General features: G+C 35.2%; 1 protein-coding gene across 1 annotated transcript in view; it reads right to left on the bottom strand.

Moving 5' to 3' along the window:
- Positions 1–16,633, bottom strand: part of LOC129002126 (endothelin-converting enzyme 2-like) — an 86,201-nt gene that overhangs the window by 28,760 nt on the left and 40,808 nt on the right. Inside the window, exons 2-4 of the mRNA XM_054429716.1 lie at positions 4,378–4,516; positions 3,711–3,869; positions 2,946–3,094 (exon numbers count right to left, since the gene is read on the bottom strand). Of these exons, the coding sequence (XP_054285691.1) occupies positions 2,946–3,094; positions 3,711–3,869; positions 4,378–4,516 (447 nt within the window). The remainder of the gene's footprint in view (positions 1–2,945; positions 3,095–3,710; positions 3,870–4,377; positions 4,517–16,633) is intronic.

The following is a 16,633-nucleotide window of genomic DNA, read 5'->3' as shown; positions in this document are numbered from 1 at the left end:
TTCGTTACCATGGATACGTAAGACTTCATTGCTTAAATTGTCTTTGGATGGAACAAATTATTATTTAAATTGAATACGTTTATTTTGCCCTGTGAAAATGAATTGGCTCAAACGCATTATTCCAAATTTGGCTGTGGCACTAACAACTGCTGAGACTACTCGCCGCCAGTACTATAAGGTCCAAAAGGAACTGAAATTTTACAGACGAATCCATAAAATTCTCAAACAAACCCAAAGTGAAGACGAACCCCCTACTGATCCTGCTCCCTAAAATTATAAACAAACTTCCAAGATGACAAAATTCATGTGAAAATAGAAATTAAGAGTAAAAATAATTTTATTCGATACAATCAAAATTAATGAAGATAGCCTGAATCCTACTAGTGATGATAGCTGCACCCTACTAGAGACGATAGCTGAACCCTACTAGAGACCATAGCTGAACCCTACCAGTGACGATAGCTGCACCCTACTAGAGACCATAGCTGAACCCTACCAGTGACGATAGCTGCACCCTACTAGAGACGATAGCTGCACCCTACCAGTGACGATAGCTGCACCCTACTAGAGACCATAGCTGAACCCTACTAGAGACGATAGCTGCACCCTACTAGAGACCATAGCTGAACCCTACCAGTGACGATAGCTGCACCCTACTAGAGACGATAGCTGAACCCTACCAGTGACGATAGCTGCACCCTACTAGAGACGATAGCTGCACCCTACCAGTGACGATAGCTGCACCCTACTAGAGACGATAGCTGCACCCTACCAGAGACGATAGCTGAACCATATATGAGATGCTAACCATCCTTACCATGTCTGAGAAGGAATTGCTCCCTGAATGTTTCAACAATACAACGGAAAACAATGTTTTCTTATCTTAAAATATTGTAACCAACCAATTATTTTTAAAATTAAAAATTATTTATCTCTTTGTTTAAAGGTGTATTAATAATTTTATTATGTCAAAAATTTTCAAATTCAGCTAATCACAGTGTGTGTTAACCAAGCATTATAAATGAAAATAGAGGCTTGAATAAACCATGTTCTGATATTCTCAACAACATCAAGGATGAAAGTGGTTCAAGTATTGGTGATACAAAAGTGGTTTCTAATATGTTTAAATCGATTTTTTGTGTAATAGGCAGTGGAGCAAGAAAGAGGTAGTAGAAATAATCAGGACCTTGAAAACAAAACCATCATCAGCTGTGATAGTATGTCATCAAAGCATCTGAAGATCTGTTGTGAATTTATGGTAGATCCTTTGTAGAGCGGAGGCTGGTGCTATACCCCCCTCCCCCTCCCAGGTGGGAATTTTTTAAATATTCATTTTTGTGCTCGTATTGACATGTACTTTAAGGTTTTAGATGTTTGCCACTTGTGAATTACATCATGTTCCGGAAAAATACAAAAATATCACGATATTTAGAATATATATATTTAAAAAATGGTTTTTCTTTTCCGAGTTCGTTTGGCTCTTCTACCCGACCGATTTTCATGATTGAGGTCTCAAATTGAAGTTATTAACGCACAGATTTCACATTAAGCATCGTCATATATTTGTCTACAGTCCCACTCAGCTTATACATAAACAAAATTTTTTCCCCATGTATTTCTTATGGGAGTTAAATTTGGTTTTTCTTTTAATAGTTTTTTTAGCACTTCTACCTGGCCGATTGTCATTATTGGAGGTCTCAAATTGTAGGTATGCACGCACAGATTTCACATTAAGCATCGGTATATATTTATTTACATTCCCACTCGGCTTAATGTAAACAAAATTTTCTCCCCATGTATATCTTAAGGGAGTTAAATTTGGTCAATTTTCTTTTAGGATTTTGTTTGGCTCTTCCTCCGACCGATTTTCATGATTGGTGTCTCAAATTGATAGTATGCACGCATTGATTTCACATCAAGCATCAGCATATATTTTATCTACTGTATTACTCGACCGAAAAACAGATTTGATAAATTTTTTAATTCTTACTTCAATTTAAGTTGTATTTCATCATTTAGCCTATAATTATAGAATCCCATATATTTTGGTCTAGAAGAACCTTCAGTGAAATACTGGCTTGCATTTAAGCTACTGTATTAGTTATTCAAACTGGACGATTTTCAAGCAAACATAAAAAACAACAGTGAACATCCAACATAAAAAATATTTTGATAAGGTTTTCAATGATTGAAAATAAATAGCTCCAGTATATTGTTTATGTTTTTTATATGTTTTAGACTCAAAATAATTAGTAAATTAAAGACTTTAATTTGAGCTATTGATTGTTTGAATCAATTAAGTTTAAGATACTGTATTACACAATCAAAAAATCATAAATTTGATTATTTTTCGGATATGATATTTATTTTAACGCTGCGGAGCAGCATGGGTTCTCTAGTTTGTATAAAAATATTCTTATTTACAAAAAGTGATGCTTTTTAATTTAGAAGTACAATGCTCAGCTAGAGTAAATCAATGTACCGTAATACGGCAAGGTGTAGTCAAGGGAGAAAATGAGTGCAATTTGCAATATGATTTATTCCGTACAAATGATATATTTACAAAAGCCAAGACAGTAAGGGAAACAGCCGTTTACTCAAGGAGTTATTTGTAGATGTAGCATTGGCATCACTTTTTGTTTATTTCAACTGTTTACTTGGACCATTTGTTCTTCTAAATAAAGGGCTCTTCTCTAAAATACTGCTAAAATCCCTTTCGCTTGCTGCAATGAAAAACTTCTTCAGGCCTTTTTTAAGTATAAAAAAAGGTAAAGAAAGATTAGGGTGTAACATAATAAAACCCCGATTTCCGGAAACTCGCAAACAGCTTACAGTAGTTATTCAGTGTAAAAAAGCCTTTACACTTCAGTGCAGATTTTCAAACTATATGATCATGCAAACACTCCTGTTAAATATAATTCAGAACTGTAACACAGACGTATTACCTGAATGATAAAGTCTTGTTCACTGTAAGGATCAGGGACAACGTCAACTTTGAAGAAAAGAGGAACACCAAAGTCAGCTTGAAGTCTGGTGAAAGTGTCTCGTAAGTCGAAACTGTGCACTTGGAACTCCCTCAATACATTCCATCCTCCTGTAAACAAGACGTAAAAATAAAAATAAATTACCAAGTATTTAAATTTTTCATCAGACTTGGACTTTTTTTTGGGTGTACTTTTTTGAACAGACTTCTCAACCATTATGAAATCTGAAGCCTGGGTGATGGATTTCATAAATAGTAACACACGCTTATCTAAACTAGAAATAGGGTAATTTTATATAGCTATATCGTTTAAAATTAGTAAATAATAACAATAAACAAATTAGTTAGGTTTATGCCTACATTAAAATGCCACTGGACCTAAACATCCTCAGAGATTTGTCACCTGATACATACAAATCTATCGAGGAATATGTTGCTTGAGAGACTACTGCAGATATTTCCCATCGACATTAGCAAACAAAGTAATAGGTTTTTATTAAGTTTCTAGATCTGAAATCTGGATCCTGTCAAATGAAAAATAATCTAAAACATAACAAGACAGTACAGAATCACACAACTGGAAAATCACACTTACTTTCTCACCAGAAGGTGGGATCAGATTCCAGATCCCGAAATGTTGTAAAAACTCAACTTTTTAATTAATTGTTAATGTAAAAAACAACCAAAAATGAACTTGAAACAAAGACTGATGGAGTACTGTACTAACCAAGAGAGTTGATCTGGGTGGACAGCATTACATCCTTGGCAGTCTCTATGTTGTCCAGTGCCATGCAGCTCTCATAGAAGTACTTGGTCTTCCAGGCGAAGGTGCTGGCAGAGGTGGGGTGAGGCTGAGTCACAATCAGTTGTCTCAGTCTGTCCCTGACTGTCAATCAAACAACTCACTTTTAGTGTCAATTGATATGTCACTCGAAATAGTTTAAATGCACAGCCTAAAAAATCTGTGACATTTCTCCTTGATAGGATTTTAATAAATTTAGACGTTTTTTTCTAACAAAAAACAGAAGAAATTTAAGTACTGTAATTGCAATAGTTCTGCGAAGTTTACGCGATTTTGGAAAATCCAAAAGGCACAATCTTGCTCCAATTGTGGGAGATTGCCACTGTTACTAAAAAACCCAGTAGATCACAATTTTGCCACGATCCCAGGCTATTCTATATTCTGTTTCAAATACAAAGTCACAAAGTGTCGATGAATATATTTGAGCAATTAAGAACTACAACTGGCCCATCTCTATTTTTAAAGTTTACTGCAAGATTCATTGCTCAAGTTTGACACTTGATAATATTCATGCATCATACTCTGTTTAAAGATTTTCACAGTTAAAAGTGGATACTCTTAAATTGAAAGAAGATAAGAGATGTAAACTCACTATTGTGCTCCAGCTGTCTGTGTAGACTCCAGTCTGAATGATCAGGGGGAGGGTGGGGGTGAGTCTGTAGCCAACCTCCGCAAGCATACTGACGGAAATCATCACATGGAGACACGTTGAAGTTCATACGAGGCAGGATCTGTCAAACATAACATGCAGTTTCATCAGTAGATGCTTCATAAGATAAATATATTTCACTTTAAGACTTATTTTATCATTGTTTGTTTTTACAGGAGTTCTCTAGTACAGATCAAATTCTCTTCAACTAAGAGATATAATTTTTGTTTTCTGAATGACGGGTTCAAGAGCTTCATGGACTCTGAAAAACCAACACCAAGTTGAAGAGTTATTATATTGCTAAAAGTAACTGAAGGGATTTTTAACCAGGCCTCAATAAGAGAATAAATTATACCACATTTAAAAATTTAAAAGATATTTTTTTATTTATTTTTTTTTGTCCTAGGACCCTAGGCACAAGCCTGGAATTGTTTTTCACGTTATCATCATATTTCATCATTCATCATATTTGCTTATTGTTCTATTTTTGTTGAACAGATTGTAAATTAACCCTCCGAGTGTTATTTGTCGAAGCTTCGACACAAAACACATTTGTCGAAGCTTCGACACATAACACACTTTGTGTAGTGTTTTGTGTCGAAGCTTCGACTCACAAACACTGTTTACGGCGAAGGCTCTATGACTGACAAAATCGGATTGAACTGGATCGAGTTAGGTACTGTATCGTTTTATTTGGTACATTCTAAGCTTTCTCCCTAGGTCTGTCTCTAAGCGCTTTTTTTCTCGAGCCGATCATAGTTGTAGCAGACAGATGACGTGCGTATTTGTAAACAGCTTGGTTAACCTCGCACCGATGACTGATGTGTTTTATTACGTTTATCATTGTTTTAGTGTTAAAAATCAAAAGTAGTGATATACGTGGTGCATTATAAGAAGATTTAAGTGATTTTGAAGGGCTGGTTGATGATCCTGAAGAAGTAGGTAGTGATATTGATGTAAATTATCAGCCAGATTCCTAGCTATGGTAAGGCTATGCATTCTTAGCTAAACGCTATGTACCGAAATCTGTTTTTTGCCCATAACTTATTTATTTGCAAATCTACTTCCTTATATTATCATATTTTTGGAATCCTCATAAAATTTAGAACAAAGTGGCTATACAAGACCTTTTATAATCTTTGTATGCTAAGAAGTTATTTGGTTTTTTGCCATTAAGTGTATAACATGTACCTTCAGCCTACAAGACAAGACTTTTCCCAGGATTCACATTTGGAATGTTTGGTGTGCACATCAAATAGAAACACAGTTAGGCGCTAGCATTTTCTACGTGAAAAATTAGAGGACATACAAAGAGAGATACTTATACATTTTATAAGAGTACTTATACATTTTTTCAGGATTTGACTATTTCCTGAGCTCCACATAAAAAAACATATCCTGGACAACTCTGCGGGTAGAGATGCGTTCTCGACCACCACATATTCCCTGACCACAAAAGAGAGCACTATTTATTCTGTGCTAAGATTCACTCATCAAAAGTCAACAATCGCCCAGAAACCCAGCCAGCAGTCAAAATCGGGACAAAAAGCAGGGAGTGGGTTGTTGTGGTAACTCAACTCTGCGTGGCGGCGCGGCGCGGTCCGAGTGTCCGGAACAATAGCGTATCATGTCGTCGCGCGCACTTCTCGTATATCGCGCTACTGCCACAACCGACCTGCTTGAAAAATATAGTCTCGTAATTACAGCGGAAAATTAAATTAATTTTATATTTTACAGTGGTGGTGCTAACGATTAAAGGTTCCCGATAAAAATATACGGCCCCAACATAAGCACAGAAAACGTACTACTAAGCTATGCTTGCGGCGACAATAAATCACAGGTCTTCTAATCTTACTGTATTTTATTACGACAACTAAATACGGTTTAATGATTACGCCGATGTAGTTTACGACGTTATAAAATTTGAGCTTAAGTCTCGGCCCCTGGGTGATCCATGACCCATTATGATCGCCGAGTACTATAGATCACTATAGTTATACAGTTAGTTGTCTGAACGTTAAACGTTTCTCCCTACATGAAATGTGGTCGGACAAACACTATGAAATTTGCATGACGTTTCGGCACTCAGGGACGGCCATTCTTTAATGAGCACGAGCAAAAACAACAAACAAATCCACTGTCAATAACATTTTAGAGATAAAAATTACTATTTACGAACGAACGGCGATACGTAAAATAGCTAACATTAAGTGTTTAATTCTATCATAATTTACGCGCAAAAAATATAGCAGGATGTATAAATTAGTTTTAAGTAAAAAGGATTCAAAGAAATTTAACTTAATATCTATTCTTATCTACAATGTCTATCGTTCCCGATATGCATATAAGGGCGGAGACATAAAATAACTAATATCGCATCTTATAATTTACGCGTTAAAAAGATGACGCATGACGCAAAGCGTAGATCCAAATAAAAGGGATGCAGGAAATTGATCAATCATCACATCCGTTCTCGTAAATATTGTATAAAACGTTATTTTCTCGGTTTAGTTTCTAATTCAAATAGTAGGTCGAATAAACCGAATGGAGAGCGAGTTGTTCTGTAAAAACAACCGATCTGTTTACACAACAGGTTATTTAAACTGGTTATCTATTTGGTGATAACAGTCCTGGGACCGACCTCCCATGGGCTTCTCAGCTAGCCAAGGCGTAGATTAAACATCCTCCCTTATACTTGCCATCCTTGGTTCAGCTTTAGACAATTTAAGTATGTTTGCACGGAGCGATTGAGTGCGTTAATGTATTCCATTTGTCCTAGGTCCTAGGGATACACGGTGAAAATTATTGCCGAAAATCAGATTGTTCAATATATGCAGTGAATACAAAATTTTTTTAAAAATATTGCGCAATCTTACTAATAATATATTGAATCGTGTATGGGTGATATTGAACAATATCCTTTCAGTCTGCCAAAATGCATCTTCTCAAAACTGACGACTTGACTCAACAGTAGGTTGCACAATATTATTGAACTGTATTATTGAGCTTATGGTCGCTCTTCAATAAGATTGCGCAATATATTGCACAATAAATATTGACCGTGTATGGGCCCCTGGTTAACATTATTAGGCCTAAGTCCAGATAGAACGATCGATTGGTTAACTAATAGTATATTTCGTACCTAGGGCCGAAAATGAGGTTTTGCCGGCTCGAGATAGCTTTTAAGTTCGAGACGAAGTCGAGAACTTAAATCGATCGAGAGCTGCAAAAACATTTCGGTCCGTGGTACGAACGCTATTTTTCACCAAACTATCTATTACCACTATTCACCACTATAATAATGCACACTGATAGTCAACACAACTACAACTTTAAGGTTATGTGAAGAAATAATTTGAGGAATCAGGAAAAATAAAAATAAATAGTTGCTAGGCAACGGTGATAATAACACAATAATTCTATTGCAATGCTATGGATTTTGATTGTGTATTTAAAATGCATTCATGCTTTAAGTAAGTAAGCGGACAGCTGATTTTGCGGCCCCGGCCTGTAAAAACCTGCTCGGTCCCCAAATTACGATGACAGCTGGCATGGCCAGCAAAACGTAACTTTCAGCCACCAATTAACGTATGTAATACAGCCAAAAACATCATAGTGTGGTGAAAAATTAGTAATCTGATATGACAAAATGTAAACACAGAGAAAAATTAATTTACATAAACATTCAGTTTTAATTACCGCACTTAAAGTGACTAGGTTATCGCCACACTCAAAGGTAAACTGGTCATAAGAAAAAACCTGGATTAAATTGCAATACGATGAGAAATCCACTATCGGTACCTGAAGTCAATGATTCCATTTATTAAACTCTAGCACGCTTGAATAAATATATGTACTTTCTAGTTTGTTGAAATAGACTTCGTAAAATATTTTACAATGTTCCAATATCCATGAATGCAAGAAGTTAGGGCGTGTTTTATCTACAAACTACATTATACAGTTTAAAACCCGTAGTTCCAATAGAAATTCTTTCCTTTAAAATCGTAAATGTAAATAGTGAAAATACACAAAAAATTAAAACATTATCACACAGTGTTGATAAATTGCTTATTCAATTCATTTCAAAAGCCTTCGATTCTGGAGGACAGCACTGTGGTAAATTTTGGTTCTGCCTCCAACCATAAAATCGCTTTCCGCTCTCAACCATAACACACCATTACCACTGGTAGCGTTCCGCCCGAGTACCACGGTCAACGATCAACGATTGTCAAAATGACCGGGATATCAGTAGTTGTTGTCGATTAATCGATCAAACTGTAAGTTTCTTACTTAAAGTTGTGTGAAAATATAGTACAAAGCTAGAAAATGCAATTTATAGAGTCTTTGTGTGTGCTGGCTGCTACTCTGACATTTTGTTTCGAATTTAAAGGACTATAACATACTAAATGATTATGAAAATCGTTCGGGTCATTTTCGAGAAAATCCGATTTTTCCTTTAGTTTATGGGGTTTTATAGGAAAATTCCCATAAAAAAATAAAAATTTTAAAAATTAAAAAAACACCTGGAGATACCGTGGATTAGTACCTACATGCCAAATTTCATCAAAATCGGACCACAGGCGTGGTCTGTAGCTCTGTCCACATCCACACATACAGACACACACACATACATCACTTCGAAAACCAATTTTTTGGGCTCAGGGGGGCCAAAAATTGATATGTCCACTCAAAACTCAAACTCGGAAATTTTGACGAAAACAATACTTTCTCCATATACTATATAGGGGGAGAAAGTAAAAAAAAACTATTTAAAATCTATATAATTAAGATATTTCTTGTTCTCGGGTGCTTTACACGAAGAGTAAAAATCACACTGTGGCATTTACACTTAAATAAAAGAAAATCGCGCATTAGTCGACATCAGCGCACTAAAATTTTATCTAAATATACAAACCCATAGAAAATGTCAATATATTTTACATTATAGTGTATATATTTTTTATGCCAATGTATTTATTGCGTGAAAACTAACTATTGCCATGGATAAAACTTGGCTAGTCTATGCTATTACATAAATATATAGGCGGCGGCCTCGAACTTAATGACGTTTTAAACTAGTTTGACGTTGCAAAAAGTATTTTTCCTAAGGATAGTACAATAAATAAGTTTTTTTTTTCTTTTGACATATCATTTGGTACACCTGATTGAACTTAAGAGATTTACGGTTTGGGAATAGTTAGAAGACAAGAGATTTACTTTTGGAATTTTAACAAATTACAGGTGCAGATTAAAACCACTCTTAGAGCTAAGGGTTTTACTTTTGAGATTTTGACACGATGTAGGTTCGAAAAGACCACACCTGGAGAGGAAAGTTTTGACGACACACCTGATTTGACAAAGCGATGGTTCAGCAGCAACGAGATAACATCAGCCACCAGTCAGCGTTCTACGGCGGCGGCGTCTGGTCAGCGATGATTTACAAGAGAAGCCGTCTCGGAAATAGAATACAATACAACTGACGGCTGGACACAGCTGGTATGGCGGTCAGGTGGAGATAACACACATTTGATATACAGTAATAGCACCTATGTCTATAGTTAATGTACTACTGTGAAGGAGACACGCTCATGAGGTTCTTTCAAGAGGTTGGCAGTCAATTAGCTCTTTAACCTATGCTTGATGTATGAGGAACGTATCAAGCAATGCAGAGATGAGCCGACAGCTGATACAATACAATAAACAGTGCTGGACCGGGACGTGAACCCGTGAACCCAAGTCACCGCGTTCAGTCTGTCAAGACCGACAGAACCACCGATTCACCTAACTGTCGCCAGTTGAAGAGTAAAAAAATAGTGTTCTTGATTTGGGATACTTTAAATAGAATTCTCATCATTTATGATAAAATCTGAAATTTTAATACAGTATTATTTGTATGAAAAAGTTTGAATGATTTGAGTAGGACCAGGACAAGCAGCGGTTTTCGATCGGTTTATTTGGTCGTTATAATTTCTGGGCGTATTTTAACACAAATATGAATAGAAGTGAGTGTAGAGTGACAGTCTTGTTTAGCTTTGTTCCTTGGCCAGTGAGAGCTCGCTACTACAGAACTTTCTATGAATCGAACCAGCGACCATTTACTACGCAAGGGCTATAACTACTCAGCTACCCTGATTGGGTCTGAGACCGGACCTCCAGAACAGAATCCTGTGCTCTAAACACTATACAAGACGCACTCAATTTAAAGCTGCAAGTAGTTTCATTTCCAACAAATTTTGACCGCGAGCAAATATATTGCTTGAAGCTTGAAGATATCTGGATCATATGTATCCACTGAGCTCCAGGCCGTTCCGCCCGGTGCCTCCACATGTGCTTGTCGTTAGCCTCCCCATTGTTCTCAGGTCATGTCTGCGCTTCCACCTTTACCAAGTGATCGCGTCTATTAGACAACTTTGTAACCATTCCACATCATTCCAGATCCGACACAAATATTACACGGGATAGTTTAACATTTTTAAATAAAGGGCGTGCGGTTGTCAAGAAAATAACACAATTTTCTATAAATATTGGAATTAGACTTTTCACATAATGATAAACAAGATTGTAAACCTCGTGAGTGCATTATTGATGTAGTTAAACATTTCCTCGGTAACATTTACAACCGTATTGTAAGTTACATTGTACACAGTGCGTGCTTCACTCTACGATTATCATACCAAAAGTACAAGAAATAGTTCAGATTACTAATACATCAATTTACTTGGTCGCAATAACTTAAAAGAGTAAATAACCGATAAATAAAAAGGAAACTTCAACTAACGAAGCTAGCTATACAGGATATAACGATACCGGTACAATAAAACTGTCTTTAACAATATACAAGGATGATTAATATGTGGGAGTAATATTAATCTCAGAATAAATAGAGTCCAGCATAATGATGGAGAGGTATATGACATTTTATTCTGAGGGTTTCATTCAGGATAATACCTAGAAAAAAATCTCCGTTATTTTATTCCGAGGGTTTCATACAGGATAATACCACAGAAAACATACTAAGTACGGTATGTTTTCTGTGATAATACATAGAAATAATCTTCATCAAAATGAAGCTATAAAACAAGGCCAAAGCTCGATAGTACGACTAGGATTCGAAACTTAAACATTCTTTAGACTATATGCAGTAACTGTACAAAATGATTAACTAATATTATACTATTTAAAATCACAATTTGAGCTAGTTAGCATATCGAGAGGAGCACTATTAGAGGGGAAAGTGGAAGTTAAGTCATCGACACAATCGGCCTAACTTCCGCGCCAAATGATACCATTATCAACATTTATCCGTATGTATGACTGTCATATTGCTGCAATAATTTGCATTAATGCTGTAGGTAAAGACCTTAGTATTTTTATCGCAATATTTTCTTATGATTAAATCTTTTTGTAATACCATACCATTGAGTTACTACAAACCATTCGGAGCATACAACCACACCCGTAAAGGAACCATTGACAGAAGGGTCCTCGTATTTATTAAACATTTTCTATAAGCTGCAAATTAAATGTATATAACTGTGAATGATCTAAGTTCATCTGTGGTTATATTGTGCAACTAAACAATACGCTACCAAAATAACTCTTACCAACACGATGGCCTACTTATATTTATTGTACTGAATATTTAAATTTTTATAGCATAAGATCAATATACTCGCACATGGATCGACGGAAGGCAGTTAAGGGGGTTTCAGTCCGGTTAATTTAGCTGACGAGGGAGTTTTTTGTTTACTATTTGTTTCTTGTTTTCATTTGCCAATTAGAATAAAAGGTACAACGATATAATAGCACTCAAACATGACCAGGCACGAAACAACACAAACCAGGACCATTTAAGGTTTAAAATTCTACTCCAGTATTAACATCATTGCTTACACTCAGAGAGTTTGAAAATAAGCGAGGTAGTTGTACTCTGCAAAAGTCGCCAACCGTGTTATTCTTACTTAGCATTAGTTCGCAAGTTTTTCTACAGGAAGTACTGTAACGTTACTTGTTGTCGGTTGAGGCCGGCACCGGACATGCAAGAGCAGTTTAGTCCAGTAAATCTGTCAGAAAATATGGGGTTGCTGTGCAAAAGGTCGGGTAGTTCTGATTTTTGGATATGTTGTTAGTATTGGGCCCATAACATAAAATCCAAGTTATCCACCTCGAGATGCTGCCGCTCGCCGCGGGGCGCGCCACTTGTTATCGAAATATCAAAAATATGGCAATTCCTATTGTTTTTCACTGAATCTCGCGAACCGCTCATTTTACCGAAAATGTTATATTATTACATTAAAGAAGAATAAATTTGTGACAGTTTAAGCCCAACAGCAAGTATGTAGCGTAAATATATTTTCCAAAGACCAATAACAATTGTGGTTTTTTCAATATTTCCACAATATAGTTGTTTGAAGCAAACACCGTATTGATTTAGAGGGTATGCCAGTTTATTTGCTATTAATAGAAAATAAATTAAAGTATGAATAAAAATACCCCCACCTCAGCAAACCTGCAGACTAAGCGAATTTCCATTTGCTTGATTTGATTTTCACAAACCTATTTAAATAACATTAGGTTTAACTGGTGCCTAGGTTTTGCTGCTACAGGGAGGGTAATATAGTATATCAAATAATAATAGCATGATAAGAAACAAATAAATTTACCCAATTTTATAAAAATGTGTCTAAACATAAGGAAAAAAACAATAAATAAAAATCTTCGCGATTGGAATAACTTGAGGTTTTTTTATTTACATTTTTTTATTTTCTCCGTAACCAATAACTGTAAAAAAACATTTTAATGTGCTAAATTATTTGTTTTTAAGCTCTACAAAATTATTTAATGATACAATTGTAAAATTGTATGTTTTGAGGGTTAAAAATGAAAAAAAAAAATTCTTACCGGCAAAATACCTATAAAGCAACCGTTCCTATGGCCTTATCATGCCGATCATGCTTTGCGACTTCGTTTTAATAAATAAATGTACGTGTGCATGATTCAATGATTTATATAGGCCATTAAGCAAAAGCAATAGGCTAAGTCACTTACAATATAAAGTAAATATGATAAATAGTCCATCTCTTGATTCACAAATAAAAGTAATGTTTGTACCAAATTCCACTAAATCGGATGATTTTTGGGAATCATTTTGCTAACGGACGATAATAACTTTTTTGGATACAGTTTAGTAAAATCTTTAGTTTTTTTTTTTTTTGGATACAGGGTCTCCAAAAAACTTACCTAGTTTGAATTTTTTTTTATATATTGTACTAGATACAAACTACTGTTCAACGACTGATACCATAGAGAAGGCTATGCTGATACATTAAATGAAAGGTAATAAAATAAAAGTTATTTTAACACTATCACACCTCAATATGCGAACCATTTGTAGCCCTGCAGACATGTAAGCTATTTTTACTAATTTTTATCATTAATATTTTATTATTTGTATTATAATTTATTACCAAAACTATGTTCAAGGTCAAATAGGTGTACGCAACTCATTGCCAACGTACAAAACTAAAACTTTGAAGTATACTCTACACAGCACGAAATGATTATTACTCATTTATTTGAACAAGAGTATCGTGAGTTTTGTTTAAAACTATGGAGTCTTTTTCGGACACCCGGTATATATTATTTGTATATGTTATAACAATTTGAACCAACAGTATTTTTGGCCTCTTGGAATACCAGAATGAAAAAGTAAATCGGTCCCGGGTCTAGGTCTTACCATGAGACCTACTGTAATAGCGTATTCCCTATAAGGGGAATTTGCTAATAATCAGCATATCATTTATATTGAATGGTGTGTTTTGAGGAAACCACTATTGCATCTTTTCATCAATTTCGTTGTCTCGAGCAATGCGAGAATTGCGCACGTCAACATGTTGCTCACTGTTAATGTTCAACTGACGTAATTTTTTATAATATTTCTCAACTTCCTACAGATTTGATTAGGACGGATCATCCCAAGCGCCCATCAAGTTACAACATTTTGTCTGTTATCCCTCGTCCCCGAGTCAATCCACCAGAGCTTTTCATTGTCTTTATGAGGGCCTGTTCGATGGCCTAATCAGACCAAATTCCACACCAGAACTTGTCTGTACGTCTTGTAGTGAAATTTGAAAAAAATGATCATTGAAGTATAGGACAAAACTTAGGAAATTAATTTATGTTTTTAGAAACGTACGCGAAATTCTTAACATTAATGAAATAAAAATGTTATAAAATGCATTTGTCCAATCGGTACTTCAATATGGAATTATAGTATGGGGAGGAGCTAGTAGCAATATTTTAAAGCCACTGTTTGTCATACAAAAACTAATTATTAAAATAGCTTTTTAATTCAACAGGCGTTTCCCTACAAATTTATTATTAAAAAACACTCAATTACTTTCGTTGCGTCAACTTTTTATCAAAACTTTACTTGTACCTACTCCAATCAAGATTTGATAGTGACGCCAATCACACATAACTATCCCACCACAAAAGCTGTAAATGTAGGTATGCAGGTACCCCGAGTTTTCAAGTCTGCAAACCTTACCAATTCTTTTTAAATTGCGAATTTTTTGTATATGAATATACCATCAGAGATTAGAGATCTACAGGTATCTCTTCCAGTTTATAAACGTTCGGTAAGCAGTTGGCTGTCGGAGATTGGGTTCGATCAGTCTGAGACACTTATCAGTTCAGTATACAATACATAACAATAATAAATACACAAGTACACCAAACAATATTTAGCGTACAGACATTAGTAACTGCAACTCCATTCACTCGACTACCTTTTACTTAACATTAACTGTTCCTGTAGCTGTCTCATAGCTTAGTTGTAAATAGTATTTGGATTAATTTAGTTTTAACTTTTAAGAATATTTCTAATTTGATTTGTAATAGAGCTCGTCCTGCGTACAGGTCTTTTACGGCCTATGCGGGACTATTGTTCGTATTTTGTATATGTATATATTGTAAAAAAATTTTGGAAATAAAACAGATTTTGATTTGATTTGATCAGGCCATGGGAACGGTTGGTTTATGGGGTTTTTTGTTAAGAACGGGTTTTTCGTATTTTTGACCCTTAAAACATACAATTTTACAACGTATCTCTAGACCATTTTGTAGAGCTTAAAAACAAATAATTTAGTACATTAAAATGTTTTTTTTTACAGATATTGGTTACGGAGAAAATTAAAAATGTAAATTAAAAAAACCTCAAGTTATTCCAAAAGCGTAGATTTTTTAATTATTGTTTTTTCCTTATTTATATACACATTTTTATAAAATTGGGTAATTTTTTTTTCTTATCATACTATTATTATTTTATATACTATATTACCCTCCCTGTAGCAGCAAAACCTATGCACCAGTTAAACCTAATGTTGAAAATCAAATCAAGCAAATGGAAATTCGCTTAGTCTGTAGGTTTGCTGAGGTGGGGGTATTTTTATTCATACTTAAATTTATTTTCTATTAATAGCAAACAAACTGGCATACTCTCTAAATCAATACGGTGTTTGCTTCAAACAACTATATTGTGGAAATATTGAAAAAACCACAATTTTTATTGGTTTTTGGAAAATATATTTATTTTGATGGTCTGTATTTTGACCATTATTTACGCTACAAACTTGCTGTTGGGCTTAAACTGTCACAAATTTATTCTTCTTTAATGTAATAATATAAAATTTTCGGTAAAATGAGCGGTTCGCGAGATTCAGTGAAAAACAATAGGAATTGCCATATTTTTGATATTTCGATAACAAGTGGCGCGCCCCGCGGCGAGCGGCAGCATCTCGAGGTGGATAACTTGGATTTTATGTTATGGGCCCAATACTAACAACATATCCAAAAATCAGAACTACCCGACCTTTTGCATACCAAAATGTCTTATTTTACTGGACTAGTTGTTAGTTGTTTGCTAGGTCCGGCAGATGTCTCTGACCATGAGGATGGATCGCCGTCACCGATCACCTGGCGTCGGGCGTCGCGGATAATCAGCTGTTCAGTCAGAGATCAGCTGGATGTGTTGTTATGATGAACCTGCCACCCGTCTTTCACTATACCTGCAGCCTACCTTCACTCTTGTAACAGCTGACCACGGAGAAAACATTTACTGAGGGCCTTCTTTAAAGCCCTAGTTGTAAAGGATCACCACGATCAAATTCATTGCAGTGGTTCTGCACTGATAAAAGTT

Source organism: Macrosteles quadrilineatus, unplaced genomic scaffold, assembly GCF_028750875.1.
Source record: "Macrosteles quadrilineatus isolate MER2022 unplaced genomic scaffold, UCM_ALF_1.0 Scaffold_9__3_contigs__length_116548681, whole genome shotgun sequence".
Classification (NCBI taxonomy): domain Eukaryota; kingdom Metazoa; phylum Arthropoda; class Insecta; order Hemiptera; family Cicadellidae; genus Macrosteles; species Macrosteles quadrilineatus.
This window is presented reverse-complemented; position numbering and strand designations above follow the sequence as displayed.